Source organism: Gallinula chloropus (assembly GCF_964237585.1).
Source record: "Gallinula chloropus genome assembly, chromosome: 18".
In the NCBI taxonomy this organism is placed as follows: domain Eukaryota; kingdom Metazoa; phylum Chordata; class Aves; order Gruiformes; family Rallidae; genus Gallinula; species Gallinula chloropus.
Window position 1 is genome coordinate 1,287,415 of NC_140103.1, and position 25,631 is coordinate 1,313,045.

At 45.9% G+C, this 25,631-nt stretch overlaps 1 protein-coding gene across 1 annotated transcript; it reads left to right on the plus strand.

Annotated features, from left to right (window-relative positions):
• The first annotated feature begins 792 nt into the window (after positions 1 to 792).
• On the plus strand, positions 793 to 25,289 carry PSMB7 (proteasome 20S subunit beta 7). Its single transcript, XM_084272602.1, has 8 exons — positions 793 to 894; positions 1,034 to 1,127; positions 1,818 to 1,915; positions 2,173 to 2,313; positions 3,527 to 3,642; positions 10,603 to 10,661; positions 24,077 to 24,228; positions 25,068 to 25,289. Exons 1-8 carry the CDS (start codon positions 833 to 835, stop codon positions 25,177 to 25,179), a joined length of 834 nt encoding a protein of 277 aa, XP_084128728.1. The 5' UTR covers positions 793 to 832; the 3' UTR covers positions 25,180 to 25,289.
• The last annotated feature ends 342 nt before the right edge of the window (positions 25,290 to 25,631 follow it).

Genomic DNA, 25,631 nt, shown 5'->3' on the forward strand with positions numbered 1-25,631 from the left:
CACACAGGGACGTGTCCGGGCGGGTCCGGATGTCTCCAGAGGACACCCCACAGCCTCTCCCGGCTGCCTGTCCCGGGCTCTGCGTGCCGCGGTGTGACCCGCAGCCCGACACGGCCGCTGTGCGGGCGCCTGTCCCGCCTGCGCACCCTCAGAGCCCGCGGGAGCCGCTCGGGACGAGCCTCAGTCCCCCTGCGCGGCTCCGGGGTGCATCTTCTCTCTCTCGGTCCCCGCCCGTTCCCCTCCCTGCCCGCGCAGCAGGCCGCCCGTCCGCGGGGCCAGGGGGCTGGAGAGCCGGTCCCAGCGGGGCGGCACCTGCTCCCCGCAGCGCTACAGAGCCGCCGGCCCCGGCGCGCCGCTGGGGTCCTCACGGGGCCGCGCACCCGCCCCGAGAACCGGGCACCGGGAGCCCTGCGTGCCCTCCCCTCGGGAAGCCCGAGGCGTTTGCGGGCTGCGGCACCGCAGAGCGGGAGGCGGGAGGGGCGGCGGCGGCAGCGCCCAGCCCGGCGCGGGCAGAGCCCGGGGAGCACCCCCAGCCCCGCGACCCGAGACGCCGCCGCGGCGGGCCGGGAGGCGCGAGGCCGATGAGCGCACCCGGGCCGACGCTCAGGCTGCGGAGCCCAGACCCGCCTGGGCCGCGACCCCTCCCGCCCCGCACCCCGCTCACCGGCGCAGCCCCGCCACAGCCAGGTAGCGCGGGCGCGTCGCCGCCATTTCATGGGCGGGCAGCGGCGGCCCCGCCCCACGCCCCGCCCCACGCCCCGCCCCCTGCGCGCCGCCGACCATGACCCGGAAGCAATCGCCGGGCGCCTGCGGTCTGTGCCGGGGCGCTGAGATGGCGGCCGTGTCCGTGCTGCGGGCGCCCAGCGGCGGCTTCAGCTTCGACAACTGCGCTCGGTGAGGCGCGGGGCGCGCGGGGTGCGGGGGCGGCCTGGGGCAGCCGGGCCTGCGGGGCGCGGGGGCGGCCTGGGGCAGCCGGGCCTGCGGGGCGCGGGGGAGCGGGCGGCCCGGGCTCACCTCTCGCCCTGTGTTGCAGGAACTCGGCGCTGGAGGCCGAGCTGGGTCAGAAGGGGCAGCGGCTGCCCGCGGCCCGCAAGACGGGCACCACCATCGCCGGCGTCGTCTTCAAGGTGAGGCGGGCGCCGGGCGCGTCCCTGCGGCGCTTCGCGGCGGGCGGGAGGCCTCCCCGGCCCGCGGGCCGCCCCTCCGCCCCGAGGCCGAGCCGGGCGGGAGCGCGGCCGCCCCTCGCTCGGGGGTCGGGGCTGGGCCCAGGCCGCTCGGCCCCAGCGCGGCCTCCCCGGGAAGCGGCGGCCCGGCCCGGCGCGGCGAGCGGCCGGGGTTCCGCGGTGCTGAGTCACGCTGCGCGCCCCGGGCCCCGCGCCTCGGCCCGCGCGGAGGCGGCTCTGCGGCCACCCCGGGCCTGTGCTGCCCAACTCGGTGGGAAGAGCTGGGGAGATCCAGGCCTTGGGAATCATAGAATCCCAGACTGGGTAGGGCTGGAAGGGGCCCTAGGGGTCACAGAGCTCCAACCCCCTGCCACAGGCAGGGCCACCAACCTCCAGGCCTGGAGCTACACAAGGTTGCCCAGGGCCCCATCCAACATGGGCTTGAACACCCCCAGGGATGGGGCACCCACCCCCTCTCTGGGCAGCCCCTTCCAGCCCCTCACCACTCTCTCTGGAAAGAACTACCCCCTAATATCTAATTTAAACCTCCCTTCCTTTAGCTTTAATCCATCCCCCTTGTCCTGCCACTGTCTACCCTTCTAAAAAGTTGAATCCCTTCCTGTTTGTATGCTCAGTGATCCTCTCCTCACACAGGATGGCGTTGTCCTCGGGGCAGACACGAGAGCGACTGAAGGAATGGTTGTTGCTGACAAGAACTGCTCAAAAATCCACTTCATTTCCCCCAATATTTAGTAAGTATTAAAATGCTTATTGTGTGGTTGTACTGGGAATATTAGCCCTGTCCTTTGTTGATGACATGTATCAAGGCACACTTTAAAGTCAGGGGCCTTGGGGCTCATTGCTATTCCACCTGTTTTTAAACAGACTGTGTGTGAACTTAACTTTCTCAGTGTTACATTGAGGTAAACCTCTCTGTTGTAAAAAGCATAGAGCTCTCTGTTTCCCTGCTCTCCCCACCTTTCCTTAACCTGCTCGTAATGCTTTCCAGCTGTTGCGGTGCAGGAACAGCTGCAGATACTGATATGACAACCCAGATGATTTCCTCCAACCTGGAGCTCCACTCACTGTCAACTGGGCGACTTCCACGAGTTGTCACAGCCAATCGCATGCTGAAGCAGATGCTTTTCAGGTACCTGCATGGGTTTCTCCTTAATGATGCTGTCAGAGCCACCACATGACATGTAAGCTCCTGTGAAGGAGTGTTCTTCCTCAGTCTACTCCATAACAAAACCTTAGTAGAGGTGTAAGAGTTGCTCCTTGCTCCACAGGCTTCTGAACTGAGAGGGAAGCGAAGTCAAGGCTGTGGTAGTCTAGAGAATCCATGCTATAGTCAGAGTGTTGGTAGTGTTTGCGCTGCAGGAGCTGAAGGGAGCAGTTTAAGAAAGCTGTGGAAACTGATGTGTATCCTTGTGGCTGGACCAGTAATAATACTGGGATGTGCAAGCTTGTAAAATCAGGAATTTGCTGGGGTTGGTAATGGAATCCCCAGCTCAGAATTGGCTGTAAGATGTTTAATCTTTAAAGCCCACAGCTATTAAAGTACGAGTGTGCTGGTGATATAGTGAGATAATAATAGTGGGGTTGGGAGCTGTGCTGCAGTCATCCAAAGATTTTGTTTGATTGCCTGATCACAGACTATTATGGTATGGCAGTTGAACTTCCCAACTAGCAGCATGATGTGGACCATGCCCTTCGATTGAGGGCAGACTCTCCAAAGCTCTACACGTTCCAGTGCTGTCTTCTGCAGAAGTAAAAGATTCTGCAGGAAGAGGAGGAGGCAGGGAAATGCCTGTATTCAATTAAAGACGGTGTTCAAGTGATTGGGAAGTCTGCAGCAAGGTGAAGGAAAGCAGTGAAAACAAAATGCTTTGTGCAACCAAGTGACTGAGATAAATGACAGGGATTCAGCTCAGTCACTTAATGCTGTGTTGCTGACTTACCCTTTTTTAAAGTTTGTCACAAAATAACAAGTTTAAAGCTGACAGCATTTCACAGGGAAACAAAGGGATGTGTTTTCTTTGAAGTCTCTAAACAAATACTTAACTGCAGATACAGGGATCTCATTTAAGGCTTGAAAACTAATCCAATTCTTTCCCTGTTAGCACAAACATTCTCATCCAGCCTCCTTGTTTGTCCAGTGCTTGTTTGTGCTGCTTGACACTGAAATACACCCTGTTTTAGTAAGTTGCCTAATTTAAACTGTTGCTCCTGGATAGTAAAAGTTGACTTTCTGTTGTGAGATGTACCTGCAGTGATCACAGAAGAATGTAGTATGTGTTGTATTAAAAAGAACCACAGCTTCCTTGTGGCTTTTCAGATTCATGTGTAAACATTGCTCCTAGGTATCAAGGCTACATTGGGGCGTCCCTGGTTTTGGGGGGTGTAGATGTCACAGGACCTCACCTCTACAGCATCTATCCCCATGGATCAACTGACAAACTGCCATACGTCACCATGGGTGAGTGGTGCTTCCTCAGTGTTGTAACACAACTGCCTGGTAGGAAGTGTGAGCATTTAAAATTGTTAATTTGAATGCTGTTACTAAAACTGCATTGTTTCCTGGGAGCTGTGCAGACCTCAGACTTCACAGATGCAGTTGTACCCCTTCTTGTAAGGCAGGTGCCTTTGTTTTGTTTCTAACACTTTAAAAGCATGGGCTGATACTACCTGATTGAAGCTGCTAGGAAAGCTGCTGTGTGTGTTCCCCAGCAAAGCAAAAGAATTATGGGATTCCCCAAAACTTGCTCAAAAAAACCCTTAGAAACTGGAATTGCAGCAGATCCTAACTCTGGGTTCATATGAAGTTTGACCTGGGGAGTTGGGATCTGCCTGAAGTCTTTCTGGAGTTTCATTAGGAAAAAAATGTGCCTTGCTGCTTCTTTGGGACTGTGACATTTCTGTGTTTCTTGCTAACCAGCAGCTGCATCTTACTCAAGAAGGGGCTTCGTTGCATTCATGCAGCACCAGGTTTACTTGCTGTGTACAGTAATTGGTCTTCACTGCTGTATGAAGCTGCTTGCTGAAGAATTTAATTCTGTCTCTTGTTGGGGTCAGCTTGACCTTGGTAACCCATCAGTGGGTTATTCAGTGTTGTACCCCAAGCCTTCTGTCTGTGTGAGACTTTCTGTCATGCCAGTTTGAGCTGTGTGTGTATGTGATGCTGTGAGCATCTCCTTAGTTTCCAATTCAGAATCCTGATCAGGCTGTATCAGGATTTGCCTCTTGCAGGAGAGACTTGGTGATCACCATCATCCTCATGTGGCTGTGAGAAGGGAGATAGCACATGTGGTGTTGAAGGGAATTTGCCTCACTGTTGGTAAAGGGAGTATTCTTGATAGTGATGTTGAGCTGCTTGCATTAGTTCTGAATTCTTTTGTGATTTATAGGCAATAACTGGCTAAAAAAGAAAGGTAAGAGACTAAACTGGTGCCTTCTGAGCTAATAACGTTCTTGCATGGTTCCACCAGGGGCTGTGGAGGTTAATGCTCTACTGAGAATGTAAAAAAAAAAGTTTCCAGTTCTTCCTGGAAAAAGTAAAATCCCAAACATCACTGGGCTTGCAATTCTTTTTGCTCTCTGATTGTTCAAAATGACACTGTTTCAGACTTGAGTTTCATTTTGAAGACTTGGATGATTTTAAATAAAAGCTTGGTTTTGGGGAAGCTATAGAAGTGTGGAGTCCAAATAAATACATCTAAAGAGAAATTGATCTGAAAATTTGTGAGAATCACATTCAGCCTGATGCAGTTTGTGTGCTGACTGTGATGGGAAAATAGAAAATTAATTCTAGCTAATCTTTTTCTGTTCATGGTTGGCATCTCCAGGGAACACACCAACCGACTATATTCTTGGAAATGTTAACCGTTTCTCTGTTAATTCTGGCCTTTGCACTGCTGAACTAGCACCTCTGTTCATCTGAATCGTCTGGGTAACCGAGGAAGTGAGAGGAATTTGCAGAAATGCTGCAGAGGTCGTGTGGGACCAATAGATGGTGCCACCACCTTAGGAACCGGCAGATCACTTGGCAAATGAAATCCATGGAACAGGCGAGTGATGTCACTGTTTAGCCTTTGATACATAAAAAAGTAAATGATTCTTACAGTTGCCTTAAACCCAGTATTGCAGCAAGCAGTGAACCAGCACTGACTCCAGGAAGCTGCTGGTAGCCAGTTGTCTGAGTGCAGTCACACAGCCTCTGTTATATATGTGGTTACTTTTGTGACTGTTTTAAAAGCTTTAAAAGGGGCATTTCTGAAAATCCTGGCCCCTCACCCCCATCCTCCCCAGCAACAACACAGTAACAGAAGTTCAAACAAGTAGGAAGTAGAATATCAATGAAATGAGTTCATTGTAACTTACACCGGGATTTGCTGTCAGAGGCACCAGGTCTGTGTCTGGTGATCATGTGCTGCTTCTGTCCCTGGGCTCAGACAAAGCTCTTCCCAGTGTAAATGTCCTTTACGTTTCTGCACCTCACACATGATCCTTTCTCCAGTCTCTGGGATGTGCTTGAGTAAGAAGAGATTTAATATATGCAAACAAACAATGGTTAGAGCTGAGGTATTGAAGGTCAAATTGGGGAGAGTAGTTGGAATTGTATTTTGTTCTTATTTAGATTTACTTATTTGCTATTTTTTCACATGTTCTAGGGGTGGGCTGTTAAATGTTTGGCCAGTTAACTGCTGGCAGTTTGGTATTAAATAGGAAAGGATGTTGAGGTGTTGGGTTTTTCTTTGTTTTAGTGGTGCTGGAGTGAGGTTGTGGGTGGACAGAGCGGTGTCCTGCCTTGCAGAGGAAATTTAAAAGATACTCAGTGCTTACTCAGGGTTGAAAACATCAAATTAAACTGTTTGTGCTGACAAAGGACAAAATTGGATTTCAGCAAACGATGCAAGATTGTCTGATTGCTTGGCTTGTCTAGGAGAGCTTCTGGCCAAGACTTATAATGAAATGCATGCATAAAATTAAAGTGCTTGAAGTGTGTAGTTCAGCTTTGGGAAACAGTGAGGATGTTCCAGTCGTCTCTAGTGGCTGAAGCTCGTCCCCTGGTACCAGTGTTGCTTCATATTCATAAATCAGCTCTTCATGCATTGGCGATGTCGTCCTGCAGAGCCAGCAGTACCACTGCTGAGACACAGCCCCTCAGCCAGGAACCAGGGTGAAAAATGATCCCGCTCCATGGGGCTGTGGAGATCACCGAATTTTTACCTAGAATGAGCAGCAAATTGAATAACAATGAGTGTGTGTGAATAAATGCCCTGTCAGGGAGCCCTGACACTGATGGATTAGGAAGTGCTAAATGTTACTCTCAAGGCTCTCTACATCCTCCAGTGTGGCAGACTGAGGTAGCAAACAGGTCCTTGGGTGATGAAAATGGACTGTGCTTAGCAATAAGAAGTTGTCTTCAGCCAGTGCTCTGTTAAACAGGTCTGGTTCATCTGTTTTAGGAAAGCTGCTGCAGTTGCAAAACACAGTGGAAATTATTGTTTGCTGGGATTTTTTGCTATGTATCAATAATTATCTTTCACTGTAAATCTATACTGAAATGATACAACTCAAAGACCAAATGGAATTTTAAGTGAGTTTATTACAGTTGAGTCCAGAAAAAATTTGATTGACTTGGTTGTGAACACTTAGGAGATGATCAGTGGTTCTTAAAGAAGGGAAAAATAAAATCTGTTGGGGTCTCAGAGCTTCCCTACTTCATGGTAATTATCAGGCTGAAATATTTGCCTCTGAATACATCTTGGTTTCTTTAGTTCTTTATAATTTGCTTGGCAATCAATATTTTTATATATTTGGATGCTAGATTAATAATACTTCTGGTTAATACTAAAATGTAGTTTACTGAAAATGCCTGCAAACTAAATTCTGTGGAATTGATATGGCATCTTTTCCTTGATGGTTGTTTCAAGGTGGTTGAAGTGTAACTGTTCATAGCAGTGAGTGGTTCTTAAAGATCTACCTGAAAGGGGTGTGTTTTCTGAATGCTGTGAAATACAAAGACGTGGTCACTTTACCAGTTCCACTTTAATTACCCATCTTGCTCACACACAGAACAGTTGTAAGCTTCAAAGGTTAAAAAAATTCTAACAAGGAGAAGCTCCTGTTTCTGTGTTGGTTGTGTGTTAAGATTTCAAACTCAAGTTATGTGTCTGAGAGAAACACCTGGTTTGGTATCACTGTGAGCTCAGTTGAAGATGCTGTTTCATGACACTTTATCTCCCAGCTCTGCTGAATGTTTTAATAGATTTGAGGTTGAATTGCTGCATCTCAGCTTTGTTGAATCCCAACTGGTAGTGACTTAAACCAGTCATTGTGTGCATGGGGTGGGGACGTGTACCCCTAATTAATGGATGGTGTTTTGCAATGTTTGGGTTTTATCTTTCTCTAGGCATTATGTTGGGGAATTGTTGGGCTTGTTTCTACATGAAGGCAAAGCTTGCTTGTTAAAAATGAGTTATTGGTGGGCACCAGATACATGGACAAGAGAACAGCTGTTTCCCTACATACAAACAAGTTCTCCTTAGACCCTTAATATCTGAGTTTTCGGTGCTTTTATAGGTCCTGCAGCAAGAAAACCATACTTCCCATGTTTACTTAAGTTCACGGGTTTTATGGCCAGCTCTCCTGTTACAATGCCCAGCTTTCACAAGTCAGTTGAACTACTTGGAACATTGTGGGGTTGTTTGGATCATATGTGGAATTTGACAAGTAGAGGGAAGGGGGGGTAACTGGGTGGTGAGGTTCACAGCTGCCCGCTGCTGGCTCTGCCTGCGCCGGACGCTCCGGGACGGGCTCGCAGTCCCCAGCCTGCACACTGGGGACCCAGGGGGGATTTCTTAGCTAAGGTGCTACAGGTGAATATGTGTTTTTCAAAGCAGTTCATATCATATTGCTGTTGTCAAACAGCAGGTGATTTGTTTTGATGCAGGAGCTCAGAAGCATACACCTATTTGTGTTTCTAAAAGCAGAGTGTTTACATCCAGCGCTAGGAAGGGGAGGGGATTTTCACTCAGCTATTGCAGATTACAAAAATCTGTTCCTTCAGAGCACGCTGAGCTGTGCTCTGAGACTTTTTGCTAAGGCACTTTAAAATGCAAGCTTATAAAACTTATGTTTAGGATTTATAAGCAATAGAAAAAAAAACCCAACCCTGAGTTTCTTAAGCTTTTCCAGCTTTCCTTCCTGCTCTGCTGGAACCTCCCTGGGACTCTGGCTTTGAGATGTAAAGGTCTCTATGCAGGCTTAACTTAACAGCTCTTTGAAAACTTCCATTATAGGACTGTGCATTTATTTATTTAAAGTTGATATTAAGTTTGGCATTTATTTGTGTCTTGATAATATAGCAAGATAAATAATTAACAGTACAATTCTTTTATATAAAAGGGATTTAATGTAGTGTAATGTCAGGTCCTCCCTTCCCCCTGCCTTTTTCATTTTTCTTTCTGAGTTCTTGGTCACAGGTTCTTTTGGGAGCTCCTTTGAAGGAGGAGTTGAAGGAATGAATACAGCCTGAGCCACATAACAAGATTGTTGTGATAAAGCTTTATTCTTAATTTTTTTTTGGCCAAAAGATTTAAGAAAGCAAAAATTACTTTTTCTTAGCTCAGTGGCTTTAACACAGTGAGTTCACTCAGATACTACCTTTTATACTTTCATTCTTCCATGTGGTTTTTTAGTCTTTATGTTCTAATTTTTTCAAAGAACCCTTAATATCCAGGTAAGATTGTTCTCTAGCTTTGTGGCTTTCTGTTCTGGTTGTGGCAAACCTGATTGGACTGTAGTAAGAATGTGTCTTAGTTTGAGACCATCTCAGATTCCACCTCCTTAGAAATGTCCCTATGTCATTCCACAAGAACAGGTATTTTACAGTTCAAGTCCCGTATTTGTTTTGGAACACACCTTGTTTTAACCTTGTTTGAAGGAGCAGTACAATCATTTGTAGTGGTGATTTGTCCTGTGATCTCAGCTGTTTGTATCAGCAGTTCCTTTCTGCTCTTAGTTGCTTAAAAATCTTCTTTATTCCCCGTTTCAGCATTTAAAAATGGAGTCGTGTATTGCTCCAAGGTGTAAATGAATAGTCATTGCCTGTAATACCAGTACACACTTAGAGTGTCCTACTGCTTTTAGATGTGATGTATTTGGTACTGTAAAGGTAATGATCCTCAACCACAGCAATATCCTGTAACAGGAATATCTGTCACATTCATTGGGATTACCGTGTCCCTTGATTTGTGTCTGTAAATCTGCTGCTTCTACCCTTTAAATTTGATCTATAATTGGACCTCCTTAAATGGTTCAGATAAGGTAGTCTGTATTTTCTCAACAGTGTCACTGTCAGCTTCTCCTTTTTCATTATACATTCAGCAGACTTGATAAAATCAGCAGGACACCTCATTTGAAACTGTTTAATCGCTGCCTTTTTCTTCCGCTAAACCATTGAGGTGGTCAAGCCATCTACACAAATCATTTTAAATAGAAAATATGGCTTTCTCTCTGACCCAGCTAAACAGATAGCAGTATGCAAAACAAGTTAAAAAGTAATAAATGCCAAAAAAATCTTCTAATTGGAGTAAAAAATTGCAGGTAACTTTATTCACTCCCCAAAAGTGGTGCAGGCTGAAATATGGTCAGGGCTGCCGACAGACAAGGTGTCTTCTTGAAGACTCACTCCTCCTGACCACAGCAAGTTTATGGTTTCAAATAATATCAAACCTCTTCTGGTATTAATTTAGGGAAAGCACATTTTTAACACCTGCAGTTCCAGTGCTTCGTGTAGAGATGGCTTCTGCTCCATCACTGCTCTTGCACTGCATCCTTGAAGAGAAGTAATGCTCAGCTCACGTTCCCTGTCTGTCACACTGTCTATTCAGCTGTTACTGTTCAATGTAAAAATAATGGCACAAAGTAAATGCATAATAAACTGTTTTAAAGTAGATAGAGGAAATAACCTGATGGCTGCAGCCAGCAACCCTGTTACCATCGCTAGTTTACTCATCCACATGCATAGAGGGGACTGTGCCAGGGCAGCTCGTTAAAGCCATCTATTCATTTTGAGTGTCTTAATGCTAAGTGACATATACCTAAATATGGGACAGCAGTGGAGGAATAGGAATTCCAAACTCTGGCATTCAGCTAACTCTAGTTTTCCAACCTCATTTTCATATCTTAACTGTTCAAAATAGTCAAAAGGCTGTCAGAATGGGGACCGTGACATGTCTGGGTGTGCTGCCTGTAAATTCAGGATGAAATTAGGTGCTGGGCTTTAAAGAGGGTAGACACTTCAGAGTGTACAGTAAGCTGTGGTAGGTTTCAGTCTGGTTTGTGGTGCTGGTATTTTTTATCTTTTCATTTTTAAAAAAGTGCTGTACCTAAATACACTGGCTGAATAAGCATCCTAATTGTGTTACCGTAGGTTCTGGATCGTTAGCAGCTATGGCAATATTTGAAGACAAATACAAGCCAGATATGGAGGTAAGAAATTTATTTTTGAAGTTTCATGTTTCTTCCCTTGATAATTCTGATGATTATAAGAATTTAAGAGGTTTTAAGCTTGAAAAAAGTTAAATCTGCTCTGGTTTCTCTGTACTTAAAACATACTAATGTCAGCGTGTGGCAAAGCTGTAAGAGTTGAGGGGTAAAATGAATTTAAGAAATGCAGCTTCTTGCAAATTTATTTATGGAAAAACTCGTGTGATTTGAATGTATGTGGAAGCTTTAAAAACATACAATTTAGTGATTAAAGTTGATTTCAGTTTCACACAAAATGTAACAGCACTAGTCGATATTGCTGTTTCCCCTCAGTAGCAGCCCGTCCATCGATCTGGGAAAGAGAATGTGTGACTGTAAACGTAAGGAAAGTAGTGTGTGAAACCAGTTAGATTTCTGGTGGATGGGGTATGTTCAGCACTAGTAACTGCACTTTTATTTTTAATATTTAGTTAAAAACTAATTGTCAGAAGATTTATGTTGCTGTGGGTTGTTTGTGTTTTCCTGATGCTCGTGATAAAAAGTGAAACATGTTTAGTTTGGAGTCTGATTATAAACATTCAGGGAAGCTAAAAGCTGGAGTGTCATGATTAAGATCAGAGTAAGTAATGTCAAGCCCTCTTTTAAACCACATTAATCTCCTCAGACTTTCTGTGAATGCTCCTCTTCATTGCAATTGATTAATAAATTCACAGTAAAGAAAAAATGGAATTGAATGCAGAACTGAATTGAACCCATTAAAAATGCCTTGAACACACTGCCAGTTGCAATCTTTTCAGTCTAAAATGCAGCTATAACAAATGTTACAGCTATTTACTGTTGCTGGATAACGTGGAAAAGGAAAACGATGATTTACTTCAGGAAAGGTTTTTGGGTGCTCCTTGTCTCTGTCCTGCAGTTGCTGTGGGTCACTTCTCCCCTATTGCCCCATTTTCAAGTGGTGCTGTGGCTGCACCGTGTTTGCAGGTGATGGCACCGTTTGTCCACTGAGTTCCTCTCTAAATTTCCAAATGAATTGATTTTAAACTGATGTGTCATGCCCTGTTACACCTGCAGACATGTGATGTGTGATACCAGTTGATTCAAAGAAGAAACACAAACTTGTTTTGAGAGGTTTTCCAGTAAAACTGCTTGAAGAGTTAGTAATAAGCAGGTTTTAGGTTATTTCTGGAACTGGCTCTTTCTCTGTCAGTATGTGGTGTTCAAAGACCTGAAAACAGGGTAAGATGAGGATTCCTGTGTCCCTGCAATGGCTTGGGCAGGATCTGAAGACACTGGCCTCTGGCCCAGGTATATTGATAAACCCATCAGAGATATTGGAGTGGTTTTAGTGGGCACAGTAAGTAGCAAGTACACTGGGTGACTGATGGGAAGAACCAGTTGGTAGAGGTAGACTCTCTGCTGCTTTTCCCCTCTCCCCTCACTCCTCTGTAAGAGTGGCAGTCTCTCTTCCCAGCCTCTTCTCGTGTGGCTGCGCACTTGGCGTGTGTGCTGTTCATACTGAGCACCCGGACTACACAGCCTTGGAATCAACAGCTCCAGCATAATAATCTGCTTTCAAAGGTACAAATGGCAAAGAGCTGTGCTGTGAAGCTAAAAATTTCATCTTATTCTCAGCTAGTTTGCAAGCTTTTATTTTAAGTCATTCTTTGTGTAAGAGCAACCAAAAAAGGCACCAAAAAATTGGTAAATCTCCAACTTTTCCTATTTAGAAAGGTCATTCTAATTAAATTGTCTTCATGCACACCCATAAATGGCAGCAGATATTCACTGTTACAACAAGCATGCAGAAATGCAGCCTACCAGTGTGTTCAAATAGATATTTAGATCTTTGAGACTTGCGTGTGCCTTAACCCTTCCTTTGTTTTGCTGGGTATTCTCTTAGAACAATTTAGTAATCCTATTAACAAAGTTTCAGGTCATGAAGCTCAACTGTACTTGTAAACACTTCATATTGTGTTCTGGCTGCCAGTTTAAAATATTTACCTTTTAACTCAGAAGATGTGGAGGTTTTTCCAATAAAGTAACAAAATAAGTGTTGCTGTTGCTATTGAAATTCAGGCAGTTTACAGCTGAAACACACTATGGATGTTTTCCATAAAATTTGCTGTGAAATGGCAATGCTGATAAACTTAAAATTCCTGGAGATTAATTTAGTAAAATGGGCAGAGGATTAATATTTTTTCTGTCAAGATCAATAGTGCTTCTTTTGCACTAATTGTCAGAATATCTTGCTAGGGCTACTGGAGGGTAGTGGTGTGCTTCAAGACCATCACATCACAGAAAAAAATGATTCAAAGGCAAACTGTCCTGCACCCTCTGGTATCGACTTGCAAATTAGCATCTGGAATGTAATTAAACAAGCTTAATGAAAGTAGCAGCTGAATACTACTGGAAAAGACAATCAGCTTTTTTTCCTCTGATATATATTCTGTACTATTGAAGCTGATCACCAAACGCATCGTGTGAGCACAGTTAAAAAAAATTAGCATTTATTTGAAGAATAGGAACTGTTTTTCATTCTGTTATGCTTTTGGCATGCACTGGTGTCCCATGAGAGCCATGCCACAGCAGATAGTGCACAATATTTATAAATCCATGACAGGCAATAATAGCAACTTGAAAAATTCTTTTGCTAGAATTTCAAGTTGAGAGCTGCCAAAAGCTGAGAGGATCAAATCTGCAGTGGCAGCTGCTGTGCCCTACAGTTAGAATCGTAGACTTTGAAGATGCTCAACTTAAAATAAAAAAAAAGGGGAAAAAAAAAAAAAGAAAAAAAAAGGGGGAAAAAAAAAGACGACTGCAGGCTTAGCCAATTTTTGCAGGTTTCTAGAGCCCTGGCTCTCTGCCTTTTGAAGATGAGTTGCTGAAGCTTCTACCACTGCCTGAGGCATGCTAACACCAGCAGGATGTGTTTTTTTCCATAGACTTAGTGTGTCTTCAGATTTAAGTAGCACATGCTTTATCAGTGCCAACTGTGATGGTCCTTTCCCTGGTTGCAATGCCGGGAGATGATCTTTACCCAACATCCTTCAGAGAAACTGTGAAGATAGATGGTGACGTACAGGAGTGCCACTTCGGCAGGCTGATTTATGGAGGCATGTTTCATTATGAAGCAAGTGCTGGCCTCTAGAGGAACCATTATAGATTGCTGAAGATGTGAACACTTTCAGCCCTGAAGGCCTGTAGATGCTTCAAAAATGTAATGCCAAGCACCTAACTACTGTGGAACAATATTAATCTGTCATGTGGGCAGCTATAGATCTACTTTAAAAAACATAAGTGGAAGAACAGCACATCTAATAGAGTGTTTTGAGCTCAGATCTTTCATTGCAGCCAATTTTTCTTTCAATGGAGTTTCAATAGGGTAGCTGTGTGGCTTTTAAACCTTGCAGTCAGATTTTGCAAATGCATTCATGCCTTCTGGTGTTAAACAATAGTGAAGGGATGCTCTGAGTCACTGATAGCATCATGGTGTGGGGAGAAAATGTCTGCAGTGTTAAAGGCTGGAATTCTGGGTTTATCTATACTGTGGCTGTTGAATTCCTAGGCAGATGGGGGGGTATGTTATATATTTTGTTCTGGTATTTGACTTCTGTTGTTTTCAAAAGCAGAAGCTTTTTGCCTGCAGAGGAATCACTCGTTGTACAAGCGGGGCTATGTTGTACCTTCTGACAAGAGCTTCATGTTTAAGCAAGGAAACTGGCTGCTTGTAACTTCATCTCTTTTCTGTGTTTCATCAAAACACCCAGGTCTAATAAAAAGAGGATCCAAAAGGGAGAGAATCAATAGAAGCCACAGAAAGCAGAACTATTGCAGGGAAAGGGAAGTAAATCTTTATGTAATGAGCTCAGGGCCATGGAATAGGTGGAAAAAATGGAAGTAGGTAGTCTGGCAGATATTAAGTAAACTATCTCTGAAATAGATCACCCTCAAAAAATGAGATTATATTTACAGTCATTTATTATACCACTCTTTTAGTGTGTTCAGGAAATCAAGTGGTGCTGAATGAAAACAAAAAGGCTCTGGAGGGGTAGGAGCAGATTAGAAATAAGAGGAGCACTTGGAGCAGAGGCACTTCTTCCCGTGGCAGCTATGCTGTCCAGAAAACTGCACCTTGCTCTCCTTCACCTCTTGGCCAGGTTTGCTTTCACAATCATTCTGCAGTGATCGCTTTTGCTGACTTGTTTGGTTCTGACAAATGTGGGTTAGGGAGCAATCTTAGGAGCAACTCAGCAGGTTTGGGGAGTCCTCTGTAGAAGGAGAAATGATGGGCAGGCAGGAGGAGTTGGATGCAGTAACCTTTCTCAGTTAGTAGTTGTGGGAGTAGGTGTGTTGGCAAAGAAATTACAGGAAGGAAGAGGACTGGTGGGTGTGTAGACTTGGGCTCCTCTGGTCCCTGGTTTTGTTTCTGCCTTTGCCACTGATTTGCTGAGGTACTTGTGAGCAGCCTCAGAGTGAAGAAGCTGAGGTGTGACAAATGCCTTCATCGGATGCTCAGTGTGTGCTGAAGGTCTTTGCTGTACCAAAGCAGGGACTAGTCTAAATTTAGCTTTCACTGTGTACCTCAGTTTTGGTGAAATATCCATCAGGCACAGTACAAAATATTACGAAAATGTGTCACTTTCTTCTGTTTTTGCCCAGCTGACACCCAGACCCTTCAGATGTTGCAGTGCCCGTGCTTCCTGCTGCCCCTCAAGATGGTGCATTACTTTGTTCACTACTGACAGTAACACCCAGCTATTTTTGGAAACTGTCAAAACTCTCTAATCTTCCACAATAGTTGTCTCATCAGTCTTATTTAGCCTGCATCTGTGTGGTTCAGGGCTCAAGAGCAGTGACAAGCTGCATGTGAATTCTGTATTCATTAGTGATGGTGATCAAAATGCCCCGTCCCGCCACAGGGCTCAGGTGTGGCAGGCTGCAGGCTAATCCCACCGCCTGACACTGGGGCTTTAATGACTCGGCAGGAAGGTGACCACTTGCTGGGAGGTTTGTCGGCTGAACTCGGGCAGCAGACAATAGAGATCAAGCCAGACTATCAGAGTTAAGCTGGAGAGCCTGCCTGAGATACTCGAACCCCTGTTGGTGTCAAACACAGAGATTAAGTAAATGGGGAGGGGGGGGGGAAATCTGTTCTGTGAACAAAAATAAGTAGTTAGTATTTCTGTGCTCTGTGTATCTGTTTATTTCATTACCCAGGGACAGTAACGGGGCTGTTAGTGGCATAGCTTCACTGCCTGTTCTGCCAGCGCTCGTGGCGATGCAGGCGCCGTGCTTTCCTTGCATACCTGTATTAGTGTCTCCTTCAGAGACTGGGATTTCTGTGGGTGAATATCAGATGTTAGTACAGACAGTAATTCAGAAAATAAAGGCTTATCGTGCTGGTTCTTCATTTTTAGATTAAAATTTCTCTACAGGATCCTGGTTTGCTTGGTGCACTGGACAGTTAGTGCTGTTCTCGTTCACAGAACTGCACCTTGGATTGATTTCCTTTGCAGAACTAAGGTTAAACAGGGATGGTGAGGCTGATGCAAACCATGGAGCTGGAGAAGTGCTCTGGAGTGGCTAGGGTTAATGGAGAGGGGTTTGAGGTGTGCCTTTTGCATCTGACAAAGCTCAATTTCTGTGCAGAAACCAGGTGGGAAGCTGCAGGCAGTACCAGCCTGAGGTACCAGGGGTACCTGGTAGCACCACCACCTAGCTTTCTGTTTACAGACTATTTTGGGGGAAATAAATTTTACCTGAGTTTAAATTGGGCCTTGCTGCATGACAAAGAGCAGCATTTTCTTCACCTTTGTGAAAGTAACGCTTAAACTTTGTCTGTAATAATGTAGACAAGGTAGTGGGAAGCCGGGCTCCACATTCCGAGATCATTTTGCTGCGCAGGGTAGATGTAGGACAGGTAATTATTTTTGATGCATTTCTCAGGAGCAGGTGTTCCAGTTCAAATTGTTTCAGTTTGTGTATCTCCCATAACTGCAGAACACAGGCAAAAGGTACTGGAAAATATTTCACATGGCACGAAGCCTGAGTGCTGCTCCTGCGGCGAGGGCTGTGGAGGCAGCCTGTGGTTACTGGGAAAGAGCCACTGGGAGGGTGGCAGAGGGTGGGAGCCAGCCTGGGAATCACCAAGGAAATATTACCAGAGGTCCCAAGACTTCTTTTTCCAAATAAAATGTTGATCTCTGTTTCCTTTTTTCAGAGGTAAAGTGATCTGAGCAGATACTTCCTTTATTTGAAGCCTTGTTCTTGCTGGATATTAATTTTTTATATACAGGGGTTTTAATTGTCATCTTTGGCATGGTTTACACTTCTGGCTACTCACTGATGGCTGAGGCTGAGTATGTTTCTGCACAGAAATGCAGCTGTACAGAAAATGGGATATCCCCCTGTCAGGGCAGAATTTGCAGCTCTTACTGTAGTTAATGTTTAGAATCTGTTCCCTAAAATAACCCCATGAACTGTACTCAGATGTATGCAGTGATGGATTGAATGAATTTTTGTATTAATTTGTAGTTTAAAGAATGGCAATAGTATTAGAAGAAATCCTGTAGATGTGAGGGGAGCTTGTAATTTAATTCTGTGCCATTGGCAGGATGTATTGTGCTAATCTTTGTGTAAGGAATGACACACAGAAACTAACGTTATTGAATAGTAGTTCTGAAGCATAGAAGGTTCTTGTCTTGGCAGGTAATTTGGCATAAATTGTTAATGTAAATCCAGGTTAGTGGGGAAGACATTATTTTACTAAAAAAGATAAACTGCTGATTAATTCAGTATAGAACTCAATTACAAATTGAAAGTGTCTCTGCGGGATGCCGGGACCCTAAAGACAGCAGATGTTGAATTGATACTCCAGCATATTTCACAATGGTATGAAATATTAACATGGTTTATTATACTTGTGTGGTGTGTGGTATCAGAAGGAAGGGGGAGGTGACGATGAGCCTGGGCTTGCAGGCGGCTGCCACCGGGACACGAACAAACTGCAATCACTGAGAAGAATAATTGGGGACTGAGGTGCAGCTCATTTGAAAAGTTCTTAGTGGAAAACAGGAAAATAAGCAGTCACAGCAAAGCTGACATCAAATGCAGTGCAGAGCTACCTGATCTCTGGTGTGTTGATGACTGAAGGGAGGTGTGTTTGTGTAAACCCCAAATTGCCTCAACAGCAGTGCCATGTCTCCTTTCTTTGTGCATAATCTCCTGCCCATGCAGTGTTTGTGCTGAAGATTGCTGCTTCCTAACAAAGCTCCTTCTCTGCATTGTTTGTGTACTGTAGGCAGCACATCAACCCCGGTGTGTTTGTAATCTGGGGTTTAGGTGAGCTGGGGTTTTGTCTTTGATGCTGTGTGCTGGTGGGGGTGTCAGGGACAGGCGCTGTGTGAGAGGGCCAAGGGATGAACCCACCAGTGCACAGCAGAGCGAGAGATACAGGGGGTGTGGAACCAAATCCAGGCTCTGCTGCCTTGTTCTGTCTTTGAATAGAAGCTTCAGGGAGGTGACAGTGCAGACACGTGTATTTCAAGTTACCATTCCCAGCAGAAGGTGTGTTCTGGTGTTTGAACAGGATGCTTTCTGGAGAGAACAATTCTAATCATACTTCCTAGTCTTTGTGCCCTGACACTGATAGTTGTGCAAATACCCAGTCGTTCACCTGCCTTCCTGCAGCTGAAGGGGAGTTATGTTTCAGAACGTGGAGTGTTCCAGGTTCTTGTGAAATAAGGCTATGGAAGCAGAACTGGAAAATAAGGTGATACACGTTGCATTGGTTTAAAATAAGGCAAATAAGGTAGCTGTTCAACACACAAAGTTAGAGAGTTGATTCCCCCCTTTGCTTTAGAAACTCTACATTTCTGTTTAACCTTACAGCTGTTCAGTACAACTAAATACATTTGTGTATCATATTGAAGGCATATTTTTCTTCAGAATTAAGTTTTTTCTTTAGATCATCTACAATTCCAAAATAACTAAGAGTGTGGTTGAAGTTCAGCAGAATGGAGGTGATGCCATCGTAATCCCTATCACAGGGCACAGTTTTGGTCCTAGGTATCCTTAGATAGCTTATTTTTTCCTACTGCCTGCTGGGAATATTCTCATCATTTCTTTATGCACAAATCAGTGGCTGTCCCAGGACCCATCTGTGTGTTTTACTGCTGTGCCTCCCAGATGAGGCTAATCCTGCAGATCCTGATTTTCATAACCCTTTGCCTTTGGTGTGATCATTGCTTTAATTATTTCTATTTGCAACTTCAACCTTGTAAACATTTCTCTGTGCTGCAGTCGCTTGGCACGTCAGATGAACCCTGTTCTCTGTGATGTGGGATCCTGATCCTACCTGTTCATCACGTACACCTATTGTAGAGCCTGTTTTCATTGCTTGGGCTGTTAGACCTCAGCATTCTGCTTCTCACTTACTTTGTGACCAGAGCATGAACAAAAGGTGGTGGAGGAAGAAAGGCAGGAGAGAGCTAGGGAAGATTGGCTACTCCTTAAACTCCATTCACCTGATCAGAGAGGAAAGACAAAATATTTTGATTGGAGCATCAGTCTGTTAAAAAAAAAAAAATCAAAATTAAGAAGAGATGTCATTGACCTGCCCTCAGAGTGTGTCCTCTGGGGGTGAGGGCTCCTTAAACCTGAGTGCTTTAGATGACGGGTGAGCGAGCCCCTTTCCCGCAGCCGGCCCAGATTCGTTCCCACTGAGGGAGCTTCCAGCCTGCCCTTTAAGAACAGCACAAAGTACTTTGCTGCTCAGTTTTGTTCTCTCTTTGGACTCAGCCAGCAGGTTTTAGCATCGCTTCCAGTTACATATTGATCTCCAGCACCACTTGTCCCAACAGGCAGACCGGTGCATCCTCACACGTGCTGTACGCTGCCGATTCCTCTTCCAAAGTCTAATTATGCTTCTGTAGGCGCTTGTGTCCTTCAAGAGGTATCACTTTCCTGGCCCCAAATTCCCAATGCTCCTTTATGGATTTATGTTTTTATTATCACTGTCCTTCCTGAAGCTCTTGATTATTTTCCCTTCCCCTTCTCTGCCCAGGTGACTCTTGTGGATACTCACTTAGGTGGGATTGACTTTTTAAATTATATAATTTGAACAAATCTCATTGCTGAAAAGCAGTCGTGATAAATATGTGAAAGGATCTTATTTCTATAAAAAATGTTACCATCATTCATTCCATACTAATACTGTGTACTGTATTTCAAATTCTTGGTAAGACTTAGTGTTGGAGAACAGCGGTGTGTATCACATATTTAACAGGATACTGGTGACCTGCAGAAGGTACTAAATTCCTGTAAGAATTAAAAAAGAATTAATCCTGTCTACAGTTTTTAAATCTGGAAGAGACATTTCCTGTTTACTTTGCTCCCAGAGTTACAAAATATCAGGGAAATAAGTCACACAGTCATTCCAGCTGCTCCTTTTACTGCTGGAAGTATGATGCTAAACTTATTTAGAAGCTATTAGTAAAGATAGTATTAATGTGAGGTAGAGTTACCCCCATCTTCTGTAGAAAAGTCTCTTTACTTCAGTAGCATTTGAAGTCTGGAAATGGCTTAAGTGAGAAGAGAAACTCTATTCAAGTCATATACAAGAATAATGTGTAAAAGTTCCTCGCTGGTGCTGTTGGGGACTTGCTCCACAGCAGCTGTAGAGAGGTAATCTATCAGTTCCTGAGTGTCTACAAAATGCAACTCTCCAGATAACAGGTTTAAAGTAAAGATTTAATACAGTCTCTATCTACTATGATGTTGCAGTGACAGTTTAAAACTCATTCTCTAAATCTCAGCAGACTTTATAGCTAGCAGTGGGCCCATATAAACCTTAATGGCATTACAACACATAAATCATCTTTTAAAGATGCTACCAGTAGCTCCAATATTAAATGCAGACAATTGTCTGTGTTATAAATAATTTATCAAACACCATTTCAGATTAGCCTTCCATGCTGAGTTATTTATTTTAGCCTTTACTGTACTATTCCTAAGACACATTTTGAAAGATCCATTACTGGTCACTTTAATGAACTTGGGGGTCTGTTTTTCCCCCCCTCCAGCACTCTGTACAGCTGTGGTGACCATTACACGGCTGATCCGGACCTCTTTGCGCCTTTTACAAGTGCTGCCCATTTGTCATGTAGTGGTAAATGGAGTTGCACATTGGAGTCCTGGGACACATTGTGTGATGTGGTGATGGAGACAAACAGATAGCTCCATAAAGTGCTGCTTGTCACAACTGACTTGTATTACCGTACATCACTCTGGCTGTAATCTCATTTAAGAAGCACCGCGGGCCCAAGAGAATGATATTCCCAGTTAGCTTGGTCTTTGCAACCATAAAGTAGGAAGTGCTCCTTTTATATACTCTGAACTTTTAGGGTTTTTTAAGATTAATTATCACAGTGACTCATTCCTGCCCTGTGCTCCAGCCTGTGTCAGCACTTTCCATGAAAAGCCCCTATTTCCTGATGGTAAAGCAGCAGTCCTTGCTAGACCTTGGCGTGCAGGAGCTCTGCCAAGGCATGGCCTGGGCTTTTTCCTTGTGGCTCTGCTGGTCAGCTTTCTGAATTCCAAAAAGAGCAGGAGGAGGAAGCAGCACTGAAGCAGGGCTTTCTGAAATGAAAATCCATCTGGGTCTGTGACCTGTGAGAGGAGAGGAAAGCGCTGCAATCATTTCAGGCTCTCAATGTAGTGGGTGCTGCGGTGCCAGTACAGCTCAGCTCTAGGGACTCCACTGCCTATTTTTAGATCTATTTTGATAACAGTAGGCTAATAGATTACAATTTTTAAAGTAAACAGAATTTGAATTAGAGGATTCTGAGACTTACACTGTTGTCTAAGAAAGTTAAAATGAAAAGGCATAGTGGAAGGTCCCACCAATCTGCTGTAGTTTCCTAAGCTGCAGTGCTCTGCTTACAGTAACATGTACAGCTTAAAATCATTCAGGGCTTGCTACCACGTAATTTTAAGAGATATCTGCATGTACTTCTTTGTTTTATTTAGTGTATTTACTTTTGCTACAGTAGTAAAATACCCTTAGCATGCAGCAAATCAGTGGAAGTAATCTCTTGGTTGCAGGAGGAAATACTTGCCTATCAGCATTTTATTGCCAAAAACACTGAAGAAAGATAAAGGAATTTCTTTAAGCACACAGCTGCTTTAGCCAGCTTGGTGAAAGTGTAACTCTTTAAAAAAAAATGTAAATACTGATAGATCTGGGAGTGAAATAAGATTGTAATTTATTTCTGTTGTTTACTGACCAAAAAATGACCCTTCAGTTCGGTACCTTAACGAAGTTGTTGGAATAGGAACAGGAGTTATTTTCTAGAGCCATTGCAGAATGCCAGGCACGCACTGGGAGCAGACGTGAGTGTAGCTGAGCTAATTTGGGCTCCTCTTCAGCTGCACTTGTACTCGGGGCTGGTGCAGCTGCCGTGGGAGCGGGCGGTGCGAGGAGCGGGCTGCGGGTCCCCGGGGCAGGACCCTGCACCAGGGCCTTGCACAGGGAGCAGATTTTAAAAAGCTGCATTTAGCAAATAACTTGTTCTTTTGTTTGTGATGCCCAGTGGCAGGAGCCAGTTCAGAGGAGGAGGAGAAGCCTCCTAGTCCGTTATTGGCCCTCAGGCTGGCTGAGCACCAACTGCTGCGTCGGACTTGGGGATGAGCAAGTCCAAGTTGGTCGTCACAGATGAGTTTCGGTGTTACTCGTGCTTCACTGTGACTAGAGCATGTCTGAGTAAGGGCTTCACACACCTTGGAGAGAAAGTAAGAATTTCATGGTGCTCTGGGAGGTGGTAAGGAGGCTACAGATTGAAGCAGGGGTGTCCTCAGAGACAGTTTCCCTTGTGTTCTGCCTGGGGCTGGGAGCAGCAGCACACACTGTGCTGGGCTGGGGCTGTTTGTCTCTGTGAGAGGTACGGGGCTGTGGGGCCCCTGCACTGAGCAGGGGGGCTCTGCCCAGCGCTCCCCGAGCTCTCATCACAGTGGCTGCTGCGTGTCAGTGCTGGGGGCAGAGGCCTGTGCCTGGCTTTTGTGAGATTAAAATGACGCACCAAGAGGTTCCTTCGTGCTCACCCTCTCCAGTCCCAGCTCAACACCGAGGCCTCACTGGCCGCATCAGATGATGGGTAAGGATCTGCAAGGAGCTGCCTCTGCATAGAGAGGCCCTGCCCGGGAGCTGTAGAGGGAGCCAGCGCTGCTGCAATCGCCTGCCCAGCCCGGGCGAGTGGAACTTGTGAGGCCCCCTCCTCCTCAGTACTGCTCTGCGTTTGGATGGGAGGCGGCAGGGAGGGTAATTACAGACCTGCTGTAATGTTTTAGTGCAGAGTTTGATGCAGTGGAAACGTTTCCTTGTGGAAGACACTCATCTGAGTGTGTTTAATGCTGACACTTGCAGATCCAGGCTGTGTAGGCAGCTTCTGAAGGGGAAAGTGCTCTGGTGAGGTGCAGTGTGTGTACTTCAGCTGCAGGTTTGTGCTTTTTAAAGAAAGTGGATGTACAAAGCCTGTAAGAGGGGAGGTGTCAGACCTTCTGTGGGCTCAGTGCCTGAACCAGGAGCAACAAAAATAGTGATCCCTGGTTCCTGTTCCAGTTCTCTCTTCTGGTTTTGTTGCACAGATCATTCTACTGGTTGTACAGAGTAATTTAGGAATAGGTGTGCTTTGGACCTTGGAGAAATACAGGAGCTGTGTTTTGCTCTAGTCACACAGGGCGTTTCTGAAGTACACAGCAGCAAAGCTGCCTGTTTCCCATTTTCTCACTGAAAGGGTGCTGGTGCAGGAGGGTGCCAGCAGCACGCAGGGTGTTGGGCCAGGTACAGCAGGTGCTGCGGCCTTTCTGTGCCCCAGCCCCCCCCCAGCTGCAGGTCGGTGCTGAGCTGGGCTGCTTTGTGACACGGTTACTATGAAGATGAGCTGAAAAAATTTTGCAAACCAAGCTGTGTTAGAAAATCATAGCACTAATTTTGGTACTACAGAGGATGATTAGATGGTCCCTACCCAGGGAGGGCTTGTAACTGAACTGGTGTGAATCTGTATGCAGCCGTTACACAGAGGGCACTACAGGGAGCGTGTGCACGTGCACAGAAGCCTGGCAGATAGAAACAGGCAGTTTGATTTTCTCCATTCATCAAGACAGAAATGTTGGATTTTTCTTCCTTGCCTCTCTGCAAAGTCCAATCTGCCTGGGGCTGGGTGGGGGGGGGGTGGGTCATGAGCAGGATAAAAGAGGGTCTGGCAGATGTCCGCCCTGTCTGGCAGTGCTTCGGTGAGTCAGGTGGCACTGGTGTCTCCAGGGCTGTCCTGGGAGCTCACAGCTTCCACTGCCACCTGGACAAACATGTCTGTGAAATGCCAGCACTTGTGCCCTGACAGCTTCTTCAACTTTTCCAGGAAGAGGAAGCCAAGCAGCTTGTGAGAGATGCCATTGCAGCCGGCATATACAACGACCTGGGCTCGGGCAGCAACATCGATATCTGTGTTATCAGCAAGAGCAAGTTGGATTTTCTCCGTCCGTATGACGTGGCCAACAAGAAGGGGGAGAGGTTTGTATATTCATTATTTGCTCTGCCCAGCCCTTCCTGGCTTCTGTGGCCCTGGATTGTGTTGGTCAGCACTAGGGCTGTGTGTGCCTTTCAGAATCAGCAGCTGTACCTGCTGGTGGTGGCAGGTGGGGTGAGGTGGAGAAGCAGCAGCATTGGCAGCACAGCCTCTGGCCTCACAGCATGACAAACCCCAAGACCCAGAGGACAACCCCTCAGCACTGGGCTGTGACTGCTGGGTGGGGCTTCGTCCTGCTCCTGAGGCCGTGGCGAGCCAGGGGGCTGGAGACTTGGCCGATGCAAGGGTGTTTGGTGGCTACAGTCTCCTCACTTGTCTGGGGACACTGTGATGGGGTGAAAGGTGAGCTGACAGGTAACAGCTAAATACAGCCTGGGTGGGATTAGGTTTTCTTTTTTTGGTTGGACTAAACTTGAGTCCCAGTTAGTCTGTTTATACACAAACTGGGGCTTGTAAGCAGCAGTCTCAGCCCTTTCCCCGAGGTAGAGGCTGGTGCTTCCCCTCTCCCACAACACCCCAAGATTTCTGTATAGCCCCCCCCCCCCCCCCCCCCCGTTATGGTTCTCAGTGTTGGGGTCCTTACAGCACAGGGAAGGGTTGCACAGCAGGAGAAGCTGGTGCAGATCCTGCACAAAGGCAGTGTCACTGTCACTTGTTTCCTTGAGGCAGCATTCTGCAGCTCTCACCCTTCTGCCAGCCATGTCCCAGCAGGGACCACTGGGAACACTTACTTACAGGGAGAGCCAGATGGGTTCTGCAGTGCAGGAGAGTTTTCCTGTGTGTTGCCCTCTCCCAGCTTAACTTTCACTCACTCCTTTTCCAGGTACGGTCGCTACAAGTGTGAGAAGGGAACGACTGCTGTTCTCACAGAAAACGTGTCACGCCTGGAGCTTGAGGTGGTGGATGAAACTGTACAAACCATGGACACGTCCTGAGCCGGTAGGCGCAGCCCTGCTGTGGCCCTGGAGCCCGGCCTGGCTGTGGTTGGAACCCTCCTGCACGGGACAGACATGCAGAATAAAAGGGCTCTGACCATTTTCCTCGGTGTTTTTACATGGTGCTGGTTTCTTTTGCCACTTTTCTCACACTGGGGAAGGGGAGGCTCATGCAGGACAGAGCAGCGTTCTGTTGTGGGGTGGGGCTGTGAGGGCTCCTGCCAGGCACCATAGCGGCGGGGCAGAAGCCCCTCAGTACAGCAGCGGGTGCTGCTTCACCCTGGGAGTAAGATAGCAGGGGTAAAATGGGGCTCTGAGGGGTTGTCACAGGACCTTCTCTGGGTGCTGCAGCCTGGATCAAGAAATGGTACGAAAAGAAGGAGCTGTTACTGCAGGAACAGACACTGGCAGAGGCTCATTATGTTAATTCTTCCCTGTTTTCTGGAGAAAGA